The following is a 19,498-nucleotide window of genomic DNA, read 5'->3' on the forward strand; positions in this document are numbered from 1 at the left end:
TGTAAAATGGGCTGGCCCAGACGGCCTCCCAGCACCCCGGAGCTCCGTCCCCACGCGTGACTTAGGTCAGATCCTTTGCCATGTTTCCTCATCTGTAAAGTGGGGAAACTGGACTTCTGGTTCGGAGGAGGGGAACCGAGGCACGGGTGCTGACAGCTAAGGGGCCTGAGGCCAGGCCCCTCTGATGTCCCCGCGGCCGATGTCCCTTCTCGCCCCTTCTAGTCCACGCCCTCGTTTCCTTCCCCCTGCCTCCTTCCAAAGCGGGCCGCGCTCAACGTCCACTTCGTCTGGTGCACGGGGAGCATCTCGGGGGCCAGGGCCAGAGCTTGTGCTCTCACCCTGATGCTCCTGCCTTGCACGAGTCACTTGACTTGCCACCCCAAGCAGCTCTCCCAGGCTCAAACCTGCAGAGGGAGGCCGGGAGGAAGCCCCCACCTGGAGCCCATGAAGTTATACAGATCCAGGCAAAAGAAAAATAATCGTGTCTATGTGGGTTACGTCTCTGGATGGACGGTAGGGATTAGTTAGTCCGCCTCTGGGGGGCGATGCTGGCCCTGACCGGGCGCCTCCTAAATGCTTCTGGGTTCCCCGACTGCCCCCGTGCCTCCCGGTGCCCTCCAGATTGCTGGTGGGAGACCCGAAGTAATAAACTGCCAAGGGCTTGATTTCCACGTGTTTCTGTAAATCCGCCCTGACCAAAGGACCCGGGCGTCCTTCCGAGCTCTCTCTTGAATGTCCCCCTGTCCCCATTCCCCGAGAAATGAGGGGAAGGACTTGACTTCTCTTGATACACATCCCCAGCAACGGTGAATTCCCTCCCATAAGCCTTCTCTCTTAATCTCCCCACTAATATTGCTCTCTCACACTCTCATTCTCCCATGGCTTGACCACTTGAAAGCTGACCCCTCAAGTCCTGGAGGGACAGAAGCCCCCCCATGCTCCAGTGAGGGCGGGGCATTTTCTTTCAAACCCCAAATCCTCCCCTCAAACCCTCCTCCTAGTGAGGCTCTGAGAGTGGCTGTCTTCTTTGTCCTGTTCCCCCAAACTCTTAGGTCTACTGTCCTCCGTCCCTCCCACCTGATCCGGAGCCCACCTGGAGCACTAGCGTGGGCGTCCTCCCTTCCCTTCTGTGATTTTATGGTCATAAGGTTCAGAACTGGAAGACAAGTCAGGATCATCCGTCATTTCATAGATATGGAAACTGAAGTAGGGAGGGAAGAAGGCTTGCTTGAAGGCCCCTAAGTGCTCCCACATGGAGGAGGCAGAATTTGAACCCGGATCCTTTGACAATGTTGCCGTTATACAGATAGCATCTGACAAAATCTCCGCTCGGACCTCTGGGGTCACCATGCTGGTTCCCAGGCTCCCATAACCTTGGAGGGAAAAGCTTATTCCGCTGGAGGCGGACGGGACCCACCATGGCTTATCTGGCCTTTTTATGTCATGTGTGGGGATACAAAGACAAAGATAGGAAGTGAGGGGCAGCTAGGGGGCGCGGCGGATAGAGCGCCAGCCCTGAAGTCAAGAAGACCTGGGTTCAAATCTGGCCTCAGACACTTCACACTTCCTGGGCAAGTCACTTAACCCCAACTGCCTGGGGGGAAAAACTACAAAGATGGGAAGTGAGCTTTAGCTCAAAGTGATTTTGTGAGTCAGGATCATGGCTCCCAACTTTGGAGCCCAAAGGGACCTCAGAGACCATCAAGTCCAATTTCTTCACTTTATAGTTGAGGAAACTGAGACAGGGGGACGGGGTTTGCTCCCGGCAAGGACAGCAGCCATTTGAAACAGCCTTTGAACTCAGGAGTTCTAGTTATTCCTGTACTCCCCCCCACAATGCCAAAAATGCCAAAAACCAAAAGCAAGTCGGCGGAGAGGAGGAGGAGGAGGGCCGCAGGTCTGGGGGAGTGGAGGCGAGACCGGGCAGTGGGGGAGACCAAGAGAAGTGCTGGGAAAATTACCGCCAGGTCTCTCACGTCCCTAGAGGCCGATTGCCACCATTCCAAGAGAACGGATAGCAGCCCCCCATTGTGGACTGGAGGTCCAGCGAGCTGCGGGGGCCGGGACCCTCTTCTCCTTCGTTCCCGGCACACACGTACCCAAAGGCACACGGCCACAAATAGCCGGGCCTTCTCACCGGCACTTTGGGGACCACCATGCTCGAGGTGCCCCCCCATGTCCCAGCTGCCAAGTTTCAACCTCCCCGGAGTCCAGCCAAGCTGCTCCTTCGGCCCACGGTCCTCTGCCCTCCTCACTACCGGCCTTAAGAGGCGTGATAGCAAGCCTAATTCGGAGCTGGAAGGGGCCCCGATCCCGCCGTCTCATTTACAGAGCTGAAGCACGGATTTGAATTCAGATCTTTCAGCTCCAAATCCAGTTTTCCTCATTCCACATAACTCAAAGGCAGCCGGCCCACATCTACAAAGTGCAGAACAAGGAGCCTGATCAAGACTTTCCCTTCCCCCCATCCAGTCCACTTAAAACTGCCAACCACTGGGGCAGCCAGGGGGCACAGTGGGAAGAGACCGGCCCTGAAGTCAGGAAGACCCGGGTTCAAATCTAGCTCAGACACTTAACGCTTCCTGGCTGTGTGACCCTGGGCAAGTCACTTAACCCAATTGCCTCAGAAAAAAAAATGCCAACCATGAAGGTCATTTGGTCCCTCCAAGGAAAGAGAAGGCCGTCTTTCCGGCCTCCTCCCCCTCGCCCCGCATCAAGCGCTGGGACGTCAGGCTAGGGTGTTGTAACCGCCCGGTCCGAAGGCTCTGGACGGGCCCGGGCTGCCTGGCTGAGAGGGACCAGAGGCAGCAAAGGACCTCGGCGCCACACAGTCCGCATCATCCGCCCCTGCCCCCGGCGAGGGTTTGTGGGAGGGGAACCCAGGACCTCCCATTTAGTACAACTAAAACAAGGAAAACAGAGCCCAAGAGGGACTCCAAGCCTTCTAGCAGAGGTCAGACAAGGGCAGGACCTCTGAGGTCCCTGATCCAGCCTCTGAGGGCAGGAACCCCGTTCCAACATAGACTGGACTGACAGACGGGATCTTACGGGATCTTTGGAGGAGAGCATCATGGGAGTGCGGGCTCAGGAGCTGGAGGAGGCTTTAGCGGTCACCTGGGCCAAGCTTCTCATTTCAAATAGTGTAAAATAGCGCTACAGTTGATGCGACTAAGTTGGCAGCAAGGGCCCCAGGCCTTTCGGGCCCAGACACAGCCCTGGAGGCGTTTGCACGCTGGGTGTGTTCGTGGGCGGGCACGTGTGTCCCTGTGCGTCCCCTGTCTCTGACATGACCCCCGCCAGGCCCATCCCAAGAAAGAACAAAGTGCCCCCTCTTCTCTGTGTGGGCCGCGGTCCCACCGCCCACTTCCCAGCCGCTGCAAAGGTCAATGACGCTGCAAAGTGAGAGCGGGGATCTTTGGGGACCCCACCCCGGGGGGGGCAGGAGGTACAGAGGAACACCGCTGCCTCCCACTGGGTCCTCACCAGCTGCTGCCTACGGAAAACAGCTGCTCAGGGCGACCTTGTGAAGGAAAGAACCGCTAGGAAGGGCTGGCTGAGGGTGCAAGGGGCAACGAGGACGGCGCGTGGATGAGCTCTGCAGCGTGGAGCGCTTTGGGAGGGGGTCAGAGGAGGACAGAGTCACCTGGGGAGCAGGGCCCATTTTGTCAGGACTGTATCCTCAGCATCTGGCACATGCAGTAAGCGCTTAAGCAGTGCCTGCCGGATTTAACCAAACTGAACCGAGAGGGAGTTGCCGCTATTTGACCTCTGAGAATTTGTGGGGGCTGCTCCGCAGGGCACAGGAAGCAGCCAGTTATCCTGCCAGGCGGAGGCTGCTGGGGGCACCGATGAAATGTAGCCTCTGACCAATGGGAGGCCAGGGTGGCCGGGAGTGAGGGCTGACCATCCAGGGGCCAGGCCAGCCCCCTCTACCCCCTCTCCGGGCCCGCCTTCTACCTCTTGGCCCAACACCCATGGGCGCCAGCCCTGCTGCCATGTGTCCTCCCCCCTTCTCTTACTACACCTTCTCCTTTGGGCTCAGCAGCTACTGGGGACACGGAGTCAGCCCCGGAATCTCTGCGGGGCACCGTCCCACAGCTCGCCGGCTCTCGGTAACGGGCGCCTCCAACTCGGCACACCCCAAACCACTCGCTCTCTCTCCCCTGAACCTTCCCCCTTTCCCCTCTTTTCCATTTCTGTTGAGGCCGGGCAGAGCTTCGTGTCAAAGAAAGTGCACAGAACAGCCCTGTAGTACTCCTCTGGGACCTTCTCCCCTAGCTTTCCCTCCCTCCCCATGTCCCTCCAGCTCCCTTTATGGGTTTCCTTTCACCTTTAGAATATAAAATCTTAGAGGGCAGCGATTTTCTTTCCTTCCTTCCTTCCTGCCTGCCTCACTCCCTCCCTTCCTTCTTTCTTCCTCCCTCCATTCCTTCCTTCCTTCCTTCCTTCCTTCCTTTCTTCCTTCCTTCCTTCCTTCCTTCCTTCCTTCCTTCCTTCCTTCCTTCCTTCCTTCCTTCCTTCCTTCCTTCCTTCCTTCCTTCCTTCCTTCCTTCCCTCCTTCCTTCCTTCTTTCCTCCCTTCTTCCTTCCTTCCTTCCTTCTTTCTTCCTCTCTCCCTCCCTCCTTCCCTCCCTCAATCCCTTCCTTTCCACCTAATCATACACCTAGCACTTAGCACAGTGCCTGACCCAAAGCAGGCACCTGATAGCGGCTTTCTTGACTCTCTCCCCATAATCCCCCCCCCCCCGTTGCCAGATCTTGCCCATTCTGCTGCTGGTCAGCTCCTCTCCCTCACCCAGCCACCACCGCAGTTAAGCGCTCATCACCCTGTCTGGACATTGTGGGGGCCTCTCCCCTCCCCTCTCACAACAAGCCAGATTCCGACAGCTCAGATCTGACTGTGCACACCCTGCTCAGAAACCCCCACTGGCCCCTAGTGCCACTGAGGTAAAATCTCCCTTCGGCATTTAAAGCCCTGGGCCATCTCCCAGCAGGTAATTCCTCTTCATTCCCTCCATCTTCCAGTCCCGTGTCATACGGGCTCCTGCCATCAGGCTGTCCTCGGTGCCTCCGGGACCCTGCTTTCCTTCCCAGCTCAGCTTAAAGGCTTCCTCCTGCATGAAGCCCTCCCTGATCTCCCTAGCTGCTGGTATTTTCTCCTCCCTCTCTCCAGGAAAATGGCCTTGTGTTTAATTAGTAGCTATTTTGTCCTTTGAATGTAAGCATCTGAAAGGCAGGGGCTGTTCTTGCACCTCTAGCACCTAGCATACAGTAGGCGCTTAATAAATGCTTGTGGATGGATTGATGTTTGTACGTGACTGTGAGTGTTTTGTGTGTCCCAGCACGTGGGCACGGGCATGTGTGTGCCACAAGTGTGCCCGTCGGGGGGGGGGCTCCTGGGCCCATTTTCCTGTTGCTCAGAGTTCAGGGACTCTGCCATGCAGAGGCTGCACGGAGGGCTTGGAGGGGGACAGGCCCGCCCCCCCCCCCTTCCCTCAGACTCCCCTCCCAGGGCCCAACATGAGCGCTGACTCCCCCACCTTTCAGGCCCAACAACTCACGGTCGTTGCAGATGGGGCCCCCGTAGGAGGTCATGGTGCAGTCACAGGTGAAGCCGTCCCACTGCTGCAAGCAGACGCCCTGGTTGGCGCAGGAGTCCTCGGTGCAGGTGGTGCTGGGGCCTAGGAGCAGCGGAGGGGGAGGGACACCCCGGTCTCAGCTCCTTGGGGAGCGCCCACCCCAAACCCCGGGCAGGGGAGCCTTGGGGGCCGACCAGAGGCAGCTGGGGTGGCTTTGGGCCAGTCAGAGGAGCAGAAACTTAGAGCTGGGATGGAGCTGGGGGCACCTGGGGAGCACTGGGGGCCCCTTAGAGGGCAGTCCCCCAGACAGGAAGAGCAGGGCTCAAAGGGCCTCGAAGCCAGGCGTTCGGATTCAAAAGGAGGCTCTTCCACGCCGTCCCTTGCACGGTCTTTTCCCCACCCCAAGGACTCCCATCGGGGACTAGGGGGGCAAGGGCCCTTGTACCACCGCTGCCCAGGGTACGGGAGCCCCCCGTCGGGCCGGCTCCCGGATGGGGTCTCCACCCTCGGACCCTGCCCACGCTCACCGTCACAGCCCCTCTCCACCTGCCCGATCCGGTGCAGGGCGTCAGCGATGAGGTCCGGGAGGCGGCCATTGAGGTCCACCGAGGCGAGGCAGCCCTGAAAGCCGTCCCGAGAGGCCACCAGCTTCGGCAGGTTGTTGAACATGTTCTTGCTCAGACCACCAATGTACAGCTCTCCTGCAGGGGCAGGAGAGGCCGGGGCTGGAGCGCGGGCCCAGGCGGGGTGCCTCCTACTTCCCAGCATCCTCCTCCAGCTCAGATGACCTGCCTCTCGGCCCCCAGGGCCCTTCCAGACCCCGAGCATCCTTACCCCGGGGCCCTTCCAGACTCCAGCATCTTCCTCTCGGCCCCCAGGGGCCAGGGCTGGAGCGCGAGCATCCTTCCTCTTGGCCCCCATTTCTCTCCCCACATCCATTCCCATCCCAGGACCTAAGCAGCCTTCCTCAAAGGCTTCCCTCCCTTCCCAAGAGCCTGCTCCTTTCCTTCTTTCCTCCTCGGCTTCACCATCTGTCTGCTTCTCCTTCCCTCCCAGAGGAGCCCAGGTGCCTGGATCCAGGAGGGGGGGAGCAGCTGGGGAGCCAGCTCTGCACTTTCCTGCACCCCGCTTCCAGTTCCGCCGGCAATCAGAGCCTTTCAGAGTGGCCTCTCTTCCCTCCACCCCCACGCTTGCTCTCCCGTCTCTTACTCCCTGCTCCTTCCCAAGTCTGTAGTCTTCCCCGCCCCCCCCCCCCCCCCAGTCACTGCCCGCCCCAGTCTTCCTAAAAAGCCTCAGAAGGAGGAGGGATCGGGTCCCTGTGGACATTCACTCCTCCAGCGCTAACCTGTGAGCCCACTACTCCACCCCAGGGACTGTGTTAAGTACTTCACAAGGACCAAGTTCTATTATTATGCCCATTTTCCAGATGGGGAAACTGAGATGAGCAGGTTAAGTGATTTTCCCAGCACCAAACAGCTAGTCTGAGACCAGAGCTCTGCCCATTGGGTGACCTGTTCTCTCTAAAGGACTCATTCCTGCCTCCACGCCCCCACTTTCCTGTGCTCCGTGGAACTGGAAGGACCGTCAGACGGCCTGTTTGTCCCAGGGGGAGTGGAGAAGCTGTCATGGGGCAGAGCCTTCCCCACAGGGAGAGCCGCTCCTAAGTACAGGGGCTGCCTTGGGAGGTAACACGGTCCCCCTCACTGGAGGGCTTCGGGAAGAAGCCACAAGGCCTGGATCATTGCCAGCATCCTTAGGGACCACCCGTCTAACCAAAGGCCTGATGTTAAAGAAAGGGAAACTGAGGGCCACTCGTGGGCGATGGGTGGAGACGATCCCAGAGTCCCTTTTGGTCCTGGGACTCAACCAGCGGGATGCTGCTGCTTGGTCCCACGAGCCCCTCACCCCCACGTAACCAAGGACCCATCCCACTGGCCGAGCATCACGAGATCCCTTCCTCCCAAAGACAAGCTATTTTCAGCCCTGTGCAGCTCAGCCAGCCCACACCCCTGCCCACCGCCACGGCCCCCACGGCGGCATGGATAACGGAGAGCTGACTCAGTGCGGTGGAGGCGACCACAGGAGGCCGGGCTGGCAGCTCGAGGGGACCTGGGGGGAGCCGGGGCCAGGGCTGCGGCCTCAGGGATCCCGGGTTTGAATTCTGCCCCTGCCCCTGGCCGTTGGGCTCGGGGTGAGTCCCTCCGGCTCTCTGAGCCCCGGTTTCCTCCTCCACAAAGGAGGCTAAGGAGATTTGGATTACGTCCCTCAAGAGGCTGTTGTGGGGAAAATGTTCCCGGCGCTCCTGGAAACAGCAGCGCTTGTCATTGACTCATTGATTAGGATGTGGGCCAAGCTTGAGGCTGTTCTGAGCTCAGGCGGGGGGAGGGCTCGGCCCCCTCTCGGGGGCTCCTGCTCTGCCCAAACGAAAGGGCCCGCCGCCCCAGAGAGGGGACCAAACTTGGAGTCACCAAATCACAGCTCCTGAGCCAGAGCAGGCAGCCGTCTCACCAGGAAGAGATGGATCTGAATCCTCCCCTTGGCTCTGTGACCTGAGCAAGGCCTTCAGCTCTCCAAACCTCAGTATAATCATCTATAAAATGGGTCTGCTGATGCCTGCAGTGGGGTCTCCCTTCAGGGCCTAAGCCACTGCCAGGGGGCTGCAGTCAGCCAGCATCCCCACAGGGCTACTTAAGGACGCTAGGCACTGGGCAAGGTTGGCCACCCCTGCCGCCTCACCCCAGAAACTGCCCAAAGTCCAAATCCTCAAATGTTCTGGGAAGAGCCGGAGCTTCCTCTCTGAGGCTGCCAGAGACCTCGTGCTCCCAGGGCATGGGCGGGACCCTCCCCACCTCCCTCAGTCCCAGGGGCTGCATTGGCTCTTTCTCAGAGAAGGAGACTCACAGCTTGGACATCCCCGGGGCAGGGAGGAGCACAAGAAAGACTCGTCCTGTAACCCCCAGGGCCGGCCCACCCAGCCCCGCCCCAAGCCCTAAGACAGCCCTGCCCCAGGCCAGGCCCTCCAGACTGTAGGAGTGGGGAGAGAGCCACCTAAATCCTGCTTTTCCTCCCCATCCTTCAGGACCATGGACGTCTCCCTCCAGCCGGACTCATGGGGGAACTCGGAAGACAACCAGTGCCTTCATTTTACAGATAAGGAAATTGAAGGTCAGAGCCATTTAAACGTGCCCCTGGGTGCGGCTTGCCCGCTCTCACGCGATGGGATTCACACTCGCGTCCTCTGGGATCCCAGGAGGGTTACGGGAAGGGGTCCGAGGCGGGAGGAAAGGGGAAGGGACGGGAAGTGCACCACAGTAACGGGAGCCCGAGCCGGTACGAGGCGGAGACCGTTGCCTTCCTTGCTAGCTATGATTTTTACTGTATATGCAAAGTATTTTTGCTATTGGAAAACGATAGTAACAGAATTCTGCAAGAACACTCCCACACCAGCAGCTGAGGGATGCTGAGTCATGCAAAAGGAGGTGGAAGTGGGCAGAGTGGTAACCTGAGCCCAGGAAGGCCCAGCGGTCACTGGCTCAGGGCAGGTCCAGCATCCTTTGGGGAAGGAGCTTCTCTCAGCCTGGAAACGGCAATTTCACAACCATTCCAGCAGGGGGGGCTGGGGCTACAAAGAAAGAGGGGGCGGAGAGTCCACCTGAGAGGTCCATGGGGAGGAATCTACAGTATCTGAGGGGGGGGGAGGAAGATGGCGCTCTCATCAGGGCCACATGGCTGTTCATGGAACTAGACAGAGAGAGAGCGCTTGGGAAGCTTGGGGAAGGCATCGTGAGCCCCCTGATGTCCCTTCTCCACACCCCTAATTCATCTCACCCCGAATCTCCACCCATCCCTTCTCTTCTGCCATGGACTCTGAAAGGGGGAGCGGCCCTTCTTGTCTAACTTGTCCTGGACTAAAATTCACAAAGAGGCAAATTAGGCTTCAGGTCACACAACAAAATGGTGGAAGAGACCTCTGGGGGAAGCTCCCGCACGAAGATGCGGGACAGACAAGGTATTTTCCCACAGTCACCACAGTAGCCGGCGCCAGAGCCAAGGTTGGAACTCAGGTCCTCAGGTTCCACATCCAAAGCTCTTTTCACTGCGTGAGCATCATAAAATCTTACATTCAGAGTTGGAAGTCCATTTTACAGATGAGGAAACTGAGGCCTTGAGAGCAGAATAAAGTCACTCAAGGTCATATGGGTAGTGCCTCTGCATAAGGAAAAACTGAGCAATGAGAGGAATGGGCTGACTTGGGAGGTAGAGTCACTCTCTCTGACACTCTTCAAGAAGAGACTGAGGATTTCTTGTTGGGTCTGCTGGAGAGGGTTAAACTAAAGGCCTCTCCATTCCCTCCTATGATGTTTGTGTCCCCAACGCCATTCCTTCACGTCTCCAACAAGAGTTTACTCTATGGATCATTTTGTTCTCATTTGGAATCTCTTTCTCCTGGCTCCTTTCCTGACACCCACAACATGGCCAGCTCTCTCCCATCCTTAAAAAGATCAAACCTTTGATTGATTCTGGCACCCCCTCGAAGGTCCTCCACCCTTCCTCCCTTTCATGCCAAACTCCTTGAAATATCTAGCCTTGCTGCTCCCACTTCCTCTCCTTCACAGACTAAAATCCCCAAGGCCTTGCCAAGTAGCTTCTGGCCCACAGCATTCCTCAAAGTTACCAGATGTCTCCACTACTAAATCCAATGATCTTTCTAAGTTCCCAGCCTCCTTTTACAACTTTCCACAGTAATAGTCACCAATCCTCCTGGATACTTTTTCCTACATTGGATTTCCTGAAACTACTTTCCTGGTTCTTCCTCTACTTCCTGGACCACTCAGGTCTCCCCAGTGGATCATCAACCATCTCTACCCCATAAACATGGGTGCTCCACCAAGGTTCGGAGTCCTCTTCTCCCTCTATCCCTTTTCTGTTGATGACCCTAGTGGTTCACATGGATCCAGTCATCATGGCTGGACTCCCAGAACTCTGGAGAAATATACTTAGGCAAGAATCCTTACAACAAGGTGTTAACTCAGAGGAATTGATAAGACAATGGTTATGTAGTTTAGCACGGTGTTCAGTACATGTACTTAGTACTTAGTATAATTCTACAAGATTGATACCTACGATGATGTAATTATAATAGAGTATATAAGCTGGGACAAACTCAGCCAGACATTCACGCCATCTCCCACCTTTGTGGCCTGTCTTCCTGCTTCCTCCACTGAGACCAAGCCCGTCTGAAGGGCCTCCAGAAAGCTAGCCAAGCCCCAGGCAAGGAGACAGACTGTGAAGGAGATAATAAACAATTTGGACTTTATCCCTGGCTAGTCTAGTGGTGATTACTCTGCTGAGAAGAAGGCTGGTCCAGAGACCTCCAGAAAACTAACAAGAACATTACCCTAGCCTTCCACTAAGTGCCTGAGCGATATCTCCCCGAATATTCCTCCAATTGACATCTCAAATTCAACGTGTCCAATTAATTTTCTTCCCATATAAGTAGCTCCTGCTCCAAACTCTCCTAAATCTGTCAAGGGCACCGCCATCTTTCCAGTTACCCAGAATCAATCGTCAATCACCTAGAAATCATTCTGAGCTGAAGAGTTGGAAAACTCTTCCTTGTCCTCCACAATCCAACCACCTGCTGATTCTCGTCAATTGTACCTCCTCCATACTCCTTGTGTCCATCTCTCTGTTCACACAAAATCCCAGAATCTCAGAACTAGGAGGGACATGGGGAGGGACCCAATAGTCCAATAGTTAGCTAAATAAGAACCCATGCACAGCCGACTCCACAAGTGGATTACAGCCTTTGCTTTCTAGGCAGAGTCCAGCACCTCCAGAGGCAACCCATTAGGCCTTAGGGTAGCACTAGCTGCTAGGGAGATTTTCCTGGTGTGGAGCCCCAAATCGCCTCTTTCTGCAGCTTCCCTACCCCGATTATAGTTTTGTCTCCGGACCAAGCAGAGCAAGTCCTCTCTCTATTCCATGTGACAACCCTTCATGTACTTGAAGTCACCTCCCATATTTCCCATGAGTCTTTCATCTCCACAGGAAATATTCCAGATTTCTTCCATCAGTCTTCATACACATGATTCTCAAGGCCCAGGCCGTGGCACCCAAAGCTGTACCCAAACTTGAGGTGTGGGTTTGGCCAGGACAAGGGATGAGGGTCATGAACATTAGGTCTCCATAAAACTGGAGCCTAACTCCCCCATTTGGCTGCCAAATCCCACTGCTGACTCCTGATTGAGTTTGCCATCCACTAAAGTCCCCAGAACTTCTTCAAACAAACTCTTGTTTTGCCAAGCCTCCTTCAACTTGTACTTGTGAAGTAGGTTTATTTAAAATCCTTACAGAGGCAGCCGGGTGGTGCAGTGGTTAGAGCACCAGCCCTGAAGTCAGGAGGACCTGAGTTCAAATCTGATCTCAGACACCTAACACTTCCTGGCTGTGTGACCCTGGGTGAGTCACTTAACCCCAATTGCCTCAGAAAAAAAAATCCTTATAGAACTTACACATTTATCCCAATTATATTTCCTATGAAAGAACAGAGCCAATCATAGATGCCTGGAACGCTGCACTGGGGACCACCCTTTCTCAACCCCATTAGTGACTCTCTCCCAGGGCGGGCAATCAACTCACCAGACTGCGCTAACCCACATTTTTCCATCTCTTCCAAAAGAATAACATGAGGGACACTGAGGGAACGTGAGAGAGATTTTGCTTTGTTGCAATCTAGGTAAACGAGACCTCCAGCATTACACAATCCGCTCGAGTTAATAATGCCATCAGAGAAAGACACAAGGCTCATCCACTTTGCTCGGACTTGATGAAGTCATGCTAGCTTTTTGTGCTCGTTGCTTCTTGGCCGAGTGTTCATTAGCTGCTGTTTTAATAATTTAGTTGGCCCTGAAGCGGGTTATCTTTGCCTCTTTTTCACTCTCAGCACTTAGCGTGGTGCGCGGGACATAGCCGATGCTAAAGAATGCTTGTCGACCGGACCCGATCTATGACTTCATTGCTGTAAGAATTTTTCAAACAGGAAACTCCCTAGATCAATGCAAAATGTTCCTCGATTTCAAATTTTTGAGAGTCACTTGGGACGTTGAGAGTAAAACAATTTACCTAGGCTCACACAGGTCTGTCAGAGGCTCAGGTCTCCATGACTGCCCACATGCTGCCTTTAATAATATACTCTAGGGCAGTGGATAGAGCACCAGCCTTGAATTCAGGAGGACCTGAGTTCAAATTTGGTCTCAGACACTTAACACTTCCTGGCTGTGTGACCCTGGGCAAGTCACTTAATCCCAACTGCCTCAGCAAAAGAAAAAAAACAAAAACATCATCATCATAATATGCTCTAGGGCATATGCCATGGTTAGAGCACCAGCCCTGAAGTCAGGAGGACCTGAGTTCAAATTTGACCTCAGACACTTAACACTTCCTGGCTGTGGGACCCTGAGCACATGACTTAACTCCAGTTGCCTCAGCAATAATAATAACAATAATAATAATAATAATAATAATAATAATAATAATATCTTATAGAATTTTGCCAGAACTTGATATGGAGCTCACTGACCTCTACTCGCCAGATTTTGTTCTCTTTTTCCTTTTTCCCAATGAACCACTCCTGTGGTTTCTTCCATCATCATACAAGAATCATCAACAATGGCTCCTGACACCCCCTCCTGGTCTTTGAAGACTGTGCCACAATTATAATTTGGGGCTGATGACTTATATGCATCAAAGGCAACTGAGTGCTTCCTTGTGCTTCCTTTTGGGCATCAATTCCCTATAAGCCATTTTGGCAGAGAAATCCAAAATAAAATAAGACCTGGGGAGCTTTGCCTTTCCTCTGATCGCCTCTTTTCCTCTAGTCCCCCCATGACCACCTATTTTCCTCTATTATCACCATTTCATATAGTCTGATTACCATTCCTCTCCCTTTGTGATCTTTCTCTTTTCTTCATCAAAGTTAACAAACAAAAGAACTGAGCCAGCCTCCATGGTCCTCAGCGTTCCTAGCCAGCCTCACCTTTCGGAGACTCAGCACTTCTGAGCACGTAACTTTTTGCTAAATGTTTCGCTGGCCCCCCTTGTTTCCATCTCCACATAAACATTTATGTATTTTAAACCTCCGAGTTGGACGACGAGCTCCCTATGTGACCACATCAGCTTCTTATCGGCTCTTTTCCTCCTTGTTGAAATGGTTTCCCTTTGTGTTCTCAGACTTTCGTCCTTGGGAACTCCCCACTCCTCCTCAACTGACTTCCCTGTGGAATTTTAACTCATGATATCCTGTGTATTCTCCCTCTTGACTCTTTGAAATCTGTTCTCCCCAGATCTTAGACACACGTCCAGCTTTCCCCTCAGTCCCAGTTTCTAAGATCCCCATCATTCAGACACAAAGGAAGGACAATAAAGGATCATGGGAGAAACCTTGGGGAATCACAAGGAGATTTTGGGGAGAGAAGTAAAGAGGGAATAATAAGAGTCTATGAGAAGGATAACAGAGAGTGCCACAGGGAGAAAAAAATGAGGTAAATCATCAAAAAGGACAAAGGTGGCATCATAGGAGTCTGTAAAATAAAATGGGGGCTCCAGCAAAAATAAAGTAAAACATAAAATGGAGGGAGAGTCAAAAGGAGGCAATGATGAAACAAAGATGGCTAAATGGATGTTATGGGGTCACAGGAGATATAATAGGGGGGATGAGAAAAATGATGGAGATTCCCATAAAGAGCGTGATAGAAGTATCACAGAGAGGGATAATCAGGGAGACACTGAAAGGATGGGGGAAAGAGTCAAGGGGGAGACGATGGCAAGTTGCAGAGAAGACAATAAGAGATCGAGGGGAAGATAGATGATGGGGCGTTACAAAAAGGAATATAAAGGGGTCATGGAAGGGGAAACAAGGGGTCAAGGGAAAGTCACTGGGTGATCATAGAAGAGATTATAAAGGTCCCAGGGAGAGCTTTGGAGTTCTATAAGAAGTATCAAGAAGGTTAGCTTGAGATAATGGGGTTCAGAGAGAAAAAATAAAGACAGGAGCATTTAGGGTTAGCGTTACAGATGGTGGGTCACAGAAGAGATGACAGAGGAATGACCAAGAAGGACGTCTGGGGATGTCACATGGAGGGGGGGGACATTGGGAGTCAGACAGGGTCAGAAAAGGAATTTTGAGAGGTCTCGGGAGTGATGGAGGGGGGACACAATGGGAATTATGGGGGGACGTGGGGGAAATGGAGGATCAGGGCTAGCCCTCTTACCTTTGAGGTCCAGGTTCCGGGCGCCATTGGAGTGCTGTGTGACTGTGCGCGAGTCAATCTTGAGCGTGTGCACGTTGCCCGGGTCCCTTGATACCACCACATTATGCCACTGGTTGTCATTGACAGGTTTGTCTGAGTTCCCCTTCATCAGAGATGGGCCATTTCCCAGATCAAACACATAGTGGATGTACCTGATCAAAGCGGGGACAAAAGACACAGGTTCGTGTTAAGGAAACAAGGGGACAGGGAAGGGTGAATTAAAACCATCCGGAGAACATGGGCAGGGTGGCCGGAGAACGAGAGGGACGTGGAGGAGGTGGCAGGACAGGGCCAGCAGAAGGGAACGGACACAGATTCCAGGAAGTTCAGGAATGGAGAAATGCACCTCCAGCTGGTGAGAATGCGGAGAGAATGGAAGAATCTTGCAATGAGTGGCACCGGTGGGGAACAAGGACCCCTAGCAACTTATTGCTCCAGGAAACGGGCGTTGGGGATGGATCTCCTATCCTGGGAGAGATACCTGGAAGATTGACTCCTGAGCCTCACAGGAGGGACCTGGAAGGGGAAGGGACCTTTGACTCAGAGAAACTACAGGAGGTTATGCGGGGAGGGGGAGGCTATGGAACACTCAACAAAGCAGGGTATCTGTGCTGGGCAGATGGAGGGGCTCTAGGGCTAGGACCCAAGAGGCTGCAGCATCTGATACCTCATCCATCAGAGAAGAAGGACCAAGTGACAGATATCCCTAGGAAGGAGGGGGGCAGGGTATTTACTGGATCAAAAACTGGGATGGTGCTCAAAGGCATCCAGCCTTCCTGGAGCATTTTACAGATGAAGGAGCCACAGTGCACCGGGGAAGTTCCCAAGATCACTAGGGAACAGAGCTAGTCTTGAAATAGCAGACTCAAGACACGTTCCCTCCCTTCTCTTCATTCCCACTCTTTCCCTTCACTTTTACTTCTAGACACCCAACCCCTGGATGGAGAGGCCTACCATGGTGGTGCAAGCACGGGAGCAAGCGGCGGGCAAGGAGCTTAGGAGTACAGCCACTGTGGAGCTTTCCAGCTGAGTTGTCAGCAGCCCTTGGTACCAATATGGGAGGCATGGGAGTAGGAAGTGGGCACTAACCAAGTGTTTAACTTGTGCTGTAGTTAGGGGACTGAGGAGGACAGGAGATACATCATTCCCCAAGCCCCCAGTTATCTAATTCGGGAAAGTCTGAAGACTTCCAGTAGAAAGGATGGATCTCAGGAGGAAATAAAAGCCTTGTAGGAGACTCCAGGGACATCAACCAAGCAAACATTGGTTCCAACCTCTCTTCCTGCCCTAATGGCTGATCCTACCCTCCGTGGTCCGGGAAATCCAGTTCTCATCCTGCCTTCTTCATCTCCTGGCCTCCCCTCCCTTGATCCCCCATGCTTGGGAATAGGATCCTTCCCTCCTGCCTCCATCCCTTAGAGTGGAGGCTTTCCCAGGAAGTCTTCCCTGACTCCAAAGGCATGGCTCTGTCCTCTGCATTTATTCCACTGTCTCTTAGCTCCATGATTATCACTTTTTAAGGGAAATAACTGTACTTTATTTCCCCCCAGCACCCAGCACAGGGCCTGATACAGTTTGGTGCTTAATAAACGTCAAATTGAAATGTGAGCTGAAAAGGAGATCGGGGAGACTCATTTTTGCTTTTGTGTCGCCAGCATTGTGTCTAACGGATATTCAGCATTTCCTAAATGTTGAGGTGAATAGAACTGAGTTACAGGGAAGGGGGTGGGCTATCCGTGCCCACAGGTGGGAGCGCTTTGTGTAGTTTTTGTATCTGATTGAGTCCTTTGTATCTTCTGAATTTTTATGAGGTGAAAACAAAGGCTGTCCTGCCCACGTGCACTGTTATCTCGAGTGCTTGTATGGGAGTCCGGGAACCTGGACCTGAGCTATATTTAATCTTGATTTGGAGATTTCCTTGGAGTCTGTAGCTGGGGAAGGTGATCTATTGAATAAAGAAACTGACCCTTTGGGATCAGTCTTCAGATTATACCTGATCAATGTGGGCCCAAGTTTGGGGGAACCCTGGGTTACAAAGAGATCCCTAAAGAAATAAAAGGGGACAGCTCTATAAAGAATGGACTGGGGAGCGGGCAGCTAACATGGTACCCATGCCACGTCTCTTTGCCACCAAAAGGGAGCCCAACGGAGGCAGAGGGATACAAGGCTGACTCACCCCTTGACCAGCTCAATAACGATGAAGTCGTTGCCGTTGCCTGAGTTGAAGAGGAGGAGTCCGTCGGGAGCTGTGGTCTTGAATTGAAAAAAGAGATGCATGGAGGCATAGGCTTGGAGCGTGGCTAGCGCCAGGTAACTGGCTCGACTCTTAAAGGTGACGGGGTCGGCCACGATGGCCCGCAGGCCGAAGCGGGCGTTGAGCTCACAGTAGGTGATGTCGCCATCTTTGCACTGGTCCATGTAAGGCTGCCCGTTGAACAGCAGCCCGCTCAGATGCCCGATGAAGTTGGAGGGCACCACGGAGATGAAGCGCCGCTCGGTCATGATGCCCGTCTCGATGTTGTGGAACTCCAGCCTCGTGTGAGCACCGGCCATCTGCCCTGCTCCGGGGACACAGAGGAGAGGAAGGAGGATCTGGTTAGGGGAAGGTGCCGCATGGGGCGGGCTGCTCACAAGTGGGGAAAGGTCTCTGAGCCCCTTCTCCAGATCCCACTTTTAAATGCATCAAATACAAAGGAAACCAGTTCTCTTGAAATACAGCGATCAATGTATTTCTAAAAACAAGTTCAAGGACTCCAGGTTAAGAGCCCCTTATCCTGTTCAACCATCCTCATTCATAGAAGGGGAAACTGAGGCACATGGAAGGGGGAAACCCCCCCTTCCCATGAAAGTTTTAAGTTGCAGACTCTGGATTTGAAGCCACCACTTCACCTGTTTGACCCAGGAGAGGCAGGTGGGCAGACTGGGTGGAAGGCGAGCAATCTCGCAGGATTACAAGTTTTGAGACTCTGAGTTTTCTTGCCTCAGTTTACCAATGAGAATCCTCAGGCACAGAGAGACCCAAGGTCACAACAAGCTGGGATTTGAATCTGACTCCAATGGCAACGCCCTGCCCATTGTACCATGCTGCGTTTCTGGAGGCCAGAGGCCCAAGAGTCATTGAGAATGGGCCCATCGAGAAGTGTCCATGTAAATCACTACCCAAGGGGGCAGGAGCAGGAGAGTCCGCGGGGCACCGGGCAAGGGGCTGCTCCCACAGCTAGAAGGGGGGCACAGGAGGAGCCAACGGGAAGGGCCAGCCCACAGCCCAACCTCAGAGCCACCTACCCTCCACAGTCACGTTGTCCACAGACAGCTGCAGACTCTTGCCACGTCGCACCACGCGGACCGTGTGCCACTCGTTGTCATTGAGCTTGTGTCCGGCAAAGAGTGTCTCCGGGCCTTTACCTGCGGCACCGAGGGGGGGGTGAGTGGGGACTGGGAGGTGCACACACACACACACACACACACACACACACACACACACACACACAATCCTACGGTGGGTGCTCATCTGAACACACACAGACCCAATCTCACCATGCAATTCCACGGACACACGAACGCAGCCCGAGCACCTGCCGTCTCACCGTGCACTAGCACTGACACACACAGCCCCCCCCCCCCAGCACACACTTCTAACTCCTAAGATCCCACCGTGTCCCCCCAGGGGACTTCACCACACACTCCCGATGCTCATAGCACTCACCCAGCCCCGCACCAAGCGCCCCCTCAAAGACCTCGCCACCCCCAGACACCATTCCTGGCCCCACTTACACCCCCATCCTCCCCCACTTTCCAAATTGCACCAACACACATCCAAACCCCACCCGACCGGGCTGAGCCACATAAAGCCAGCCTCGGACACAGAACAGGCCGCTTTCCAGCCAACCGCAGCGCGTGTTCCTTTTAATAGGCAAAGGCCGCCATCTTGACCAGACCCAGATGGCCAGTGTTGGAAGGATTAAAAGACAATCAAAGGAACTTCGCAGTTAAACAGCCCTGAGCCAGGTCCAATCAGCCAGAAGGCCCTTCCGGGCTGGCAGAGTCTCCAGCCAGGGCCATGGTCCTCACTGGGGGACCGAGGAGCGTACCAGAGGAGCTTCTGCAGTCGCAGACACACTCACTCACACTCACATAATCATACTCATACACACAATCATGCACACTCACTAACACAATCACACACACACTCACACAATCATACACATACAATCATACACACTAACACAATCACACACACTCACACACACAATCACTCATACAATCACACACAATCACTCACACAGTCACATACACAATCACAATCACACACACTCAATCACATACACAAACATACAATCACACACTCACACTCACACAATCATTGACTCACAATAACACACAATCATACACATACATACAATCATACACACTCACTAACACAATCACACACACACTCACACAATCATACACATACACACAATCATGCACACTCACTAACACAATCACACACACTCACACAATCATACACATACACACAATCATACACACTCACTAACACAATCACACATACACACACTCACACACAATCACTCATACAATCACACACAATCACTCACACAGTCACATA

General features: G+C 53.7%; 1 protein-coding gene across 4 annotated transcripts in view; it reads right to left on the reverse strand.

Moving 5' to 3' along the window:
- Positions 1–19,498, reverse strand: part of NRXN2 (neurexin 2) — a 135,397-nt gene that overhangs the window by 62,171 nt on the left and 53,728 nt on the right. For 2 of the 4 annotated variants that reach the window (XM_074276205.1, XM_074276203.1), the window contains 5 exons: positions 18,175–18,294; positions 17,066–17,447; positions 14,851–15,041; positions 6,106–6,279; positions 5,561–5,680 (listed from right to left, as the gene is read on the reverse strand). In XM_074276205.1, coding sequence (XP_074132306.1) covers positions 5,561–5,680; positions 6,106–6,279; positions 14,851–15,041; positions 17,066–17,447; positions 18,175–18,294 — 987 coding nt within the window. Of the gene's footprint in view, positions 1–5,560; positions 5,681–6,105; positions 6,280–14,850; positions 15,042–17,065; positions 17,448–18,174; positions 18,302–19,498 lie in introns of all 4 variants that reach the window. The other 2 variants (XM_074276204.1, XM_074276202.1) reach the window with 1 other exon arrangement.

This window comes from Sminthopsis crassicaudata, chromosome 6 (assembly GCF_048593235.1).
Source record: "Sminthopsis crassicaudata isolate SCR6 chromosome 6, ASM4859323v1, whole genome shotgun sequence".
NCBI lineage: Eukaryota > Metazoa > Chordata > Mammalia > Dasyuromorphia > Dasyuridae > Sminthopsis > Sminthopsis crassicaudata.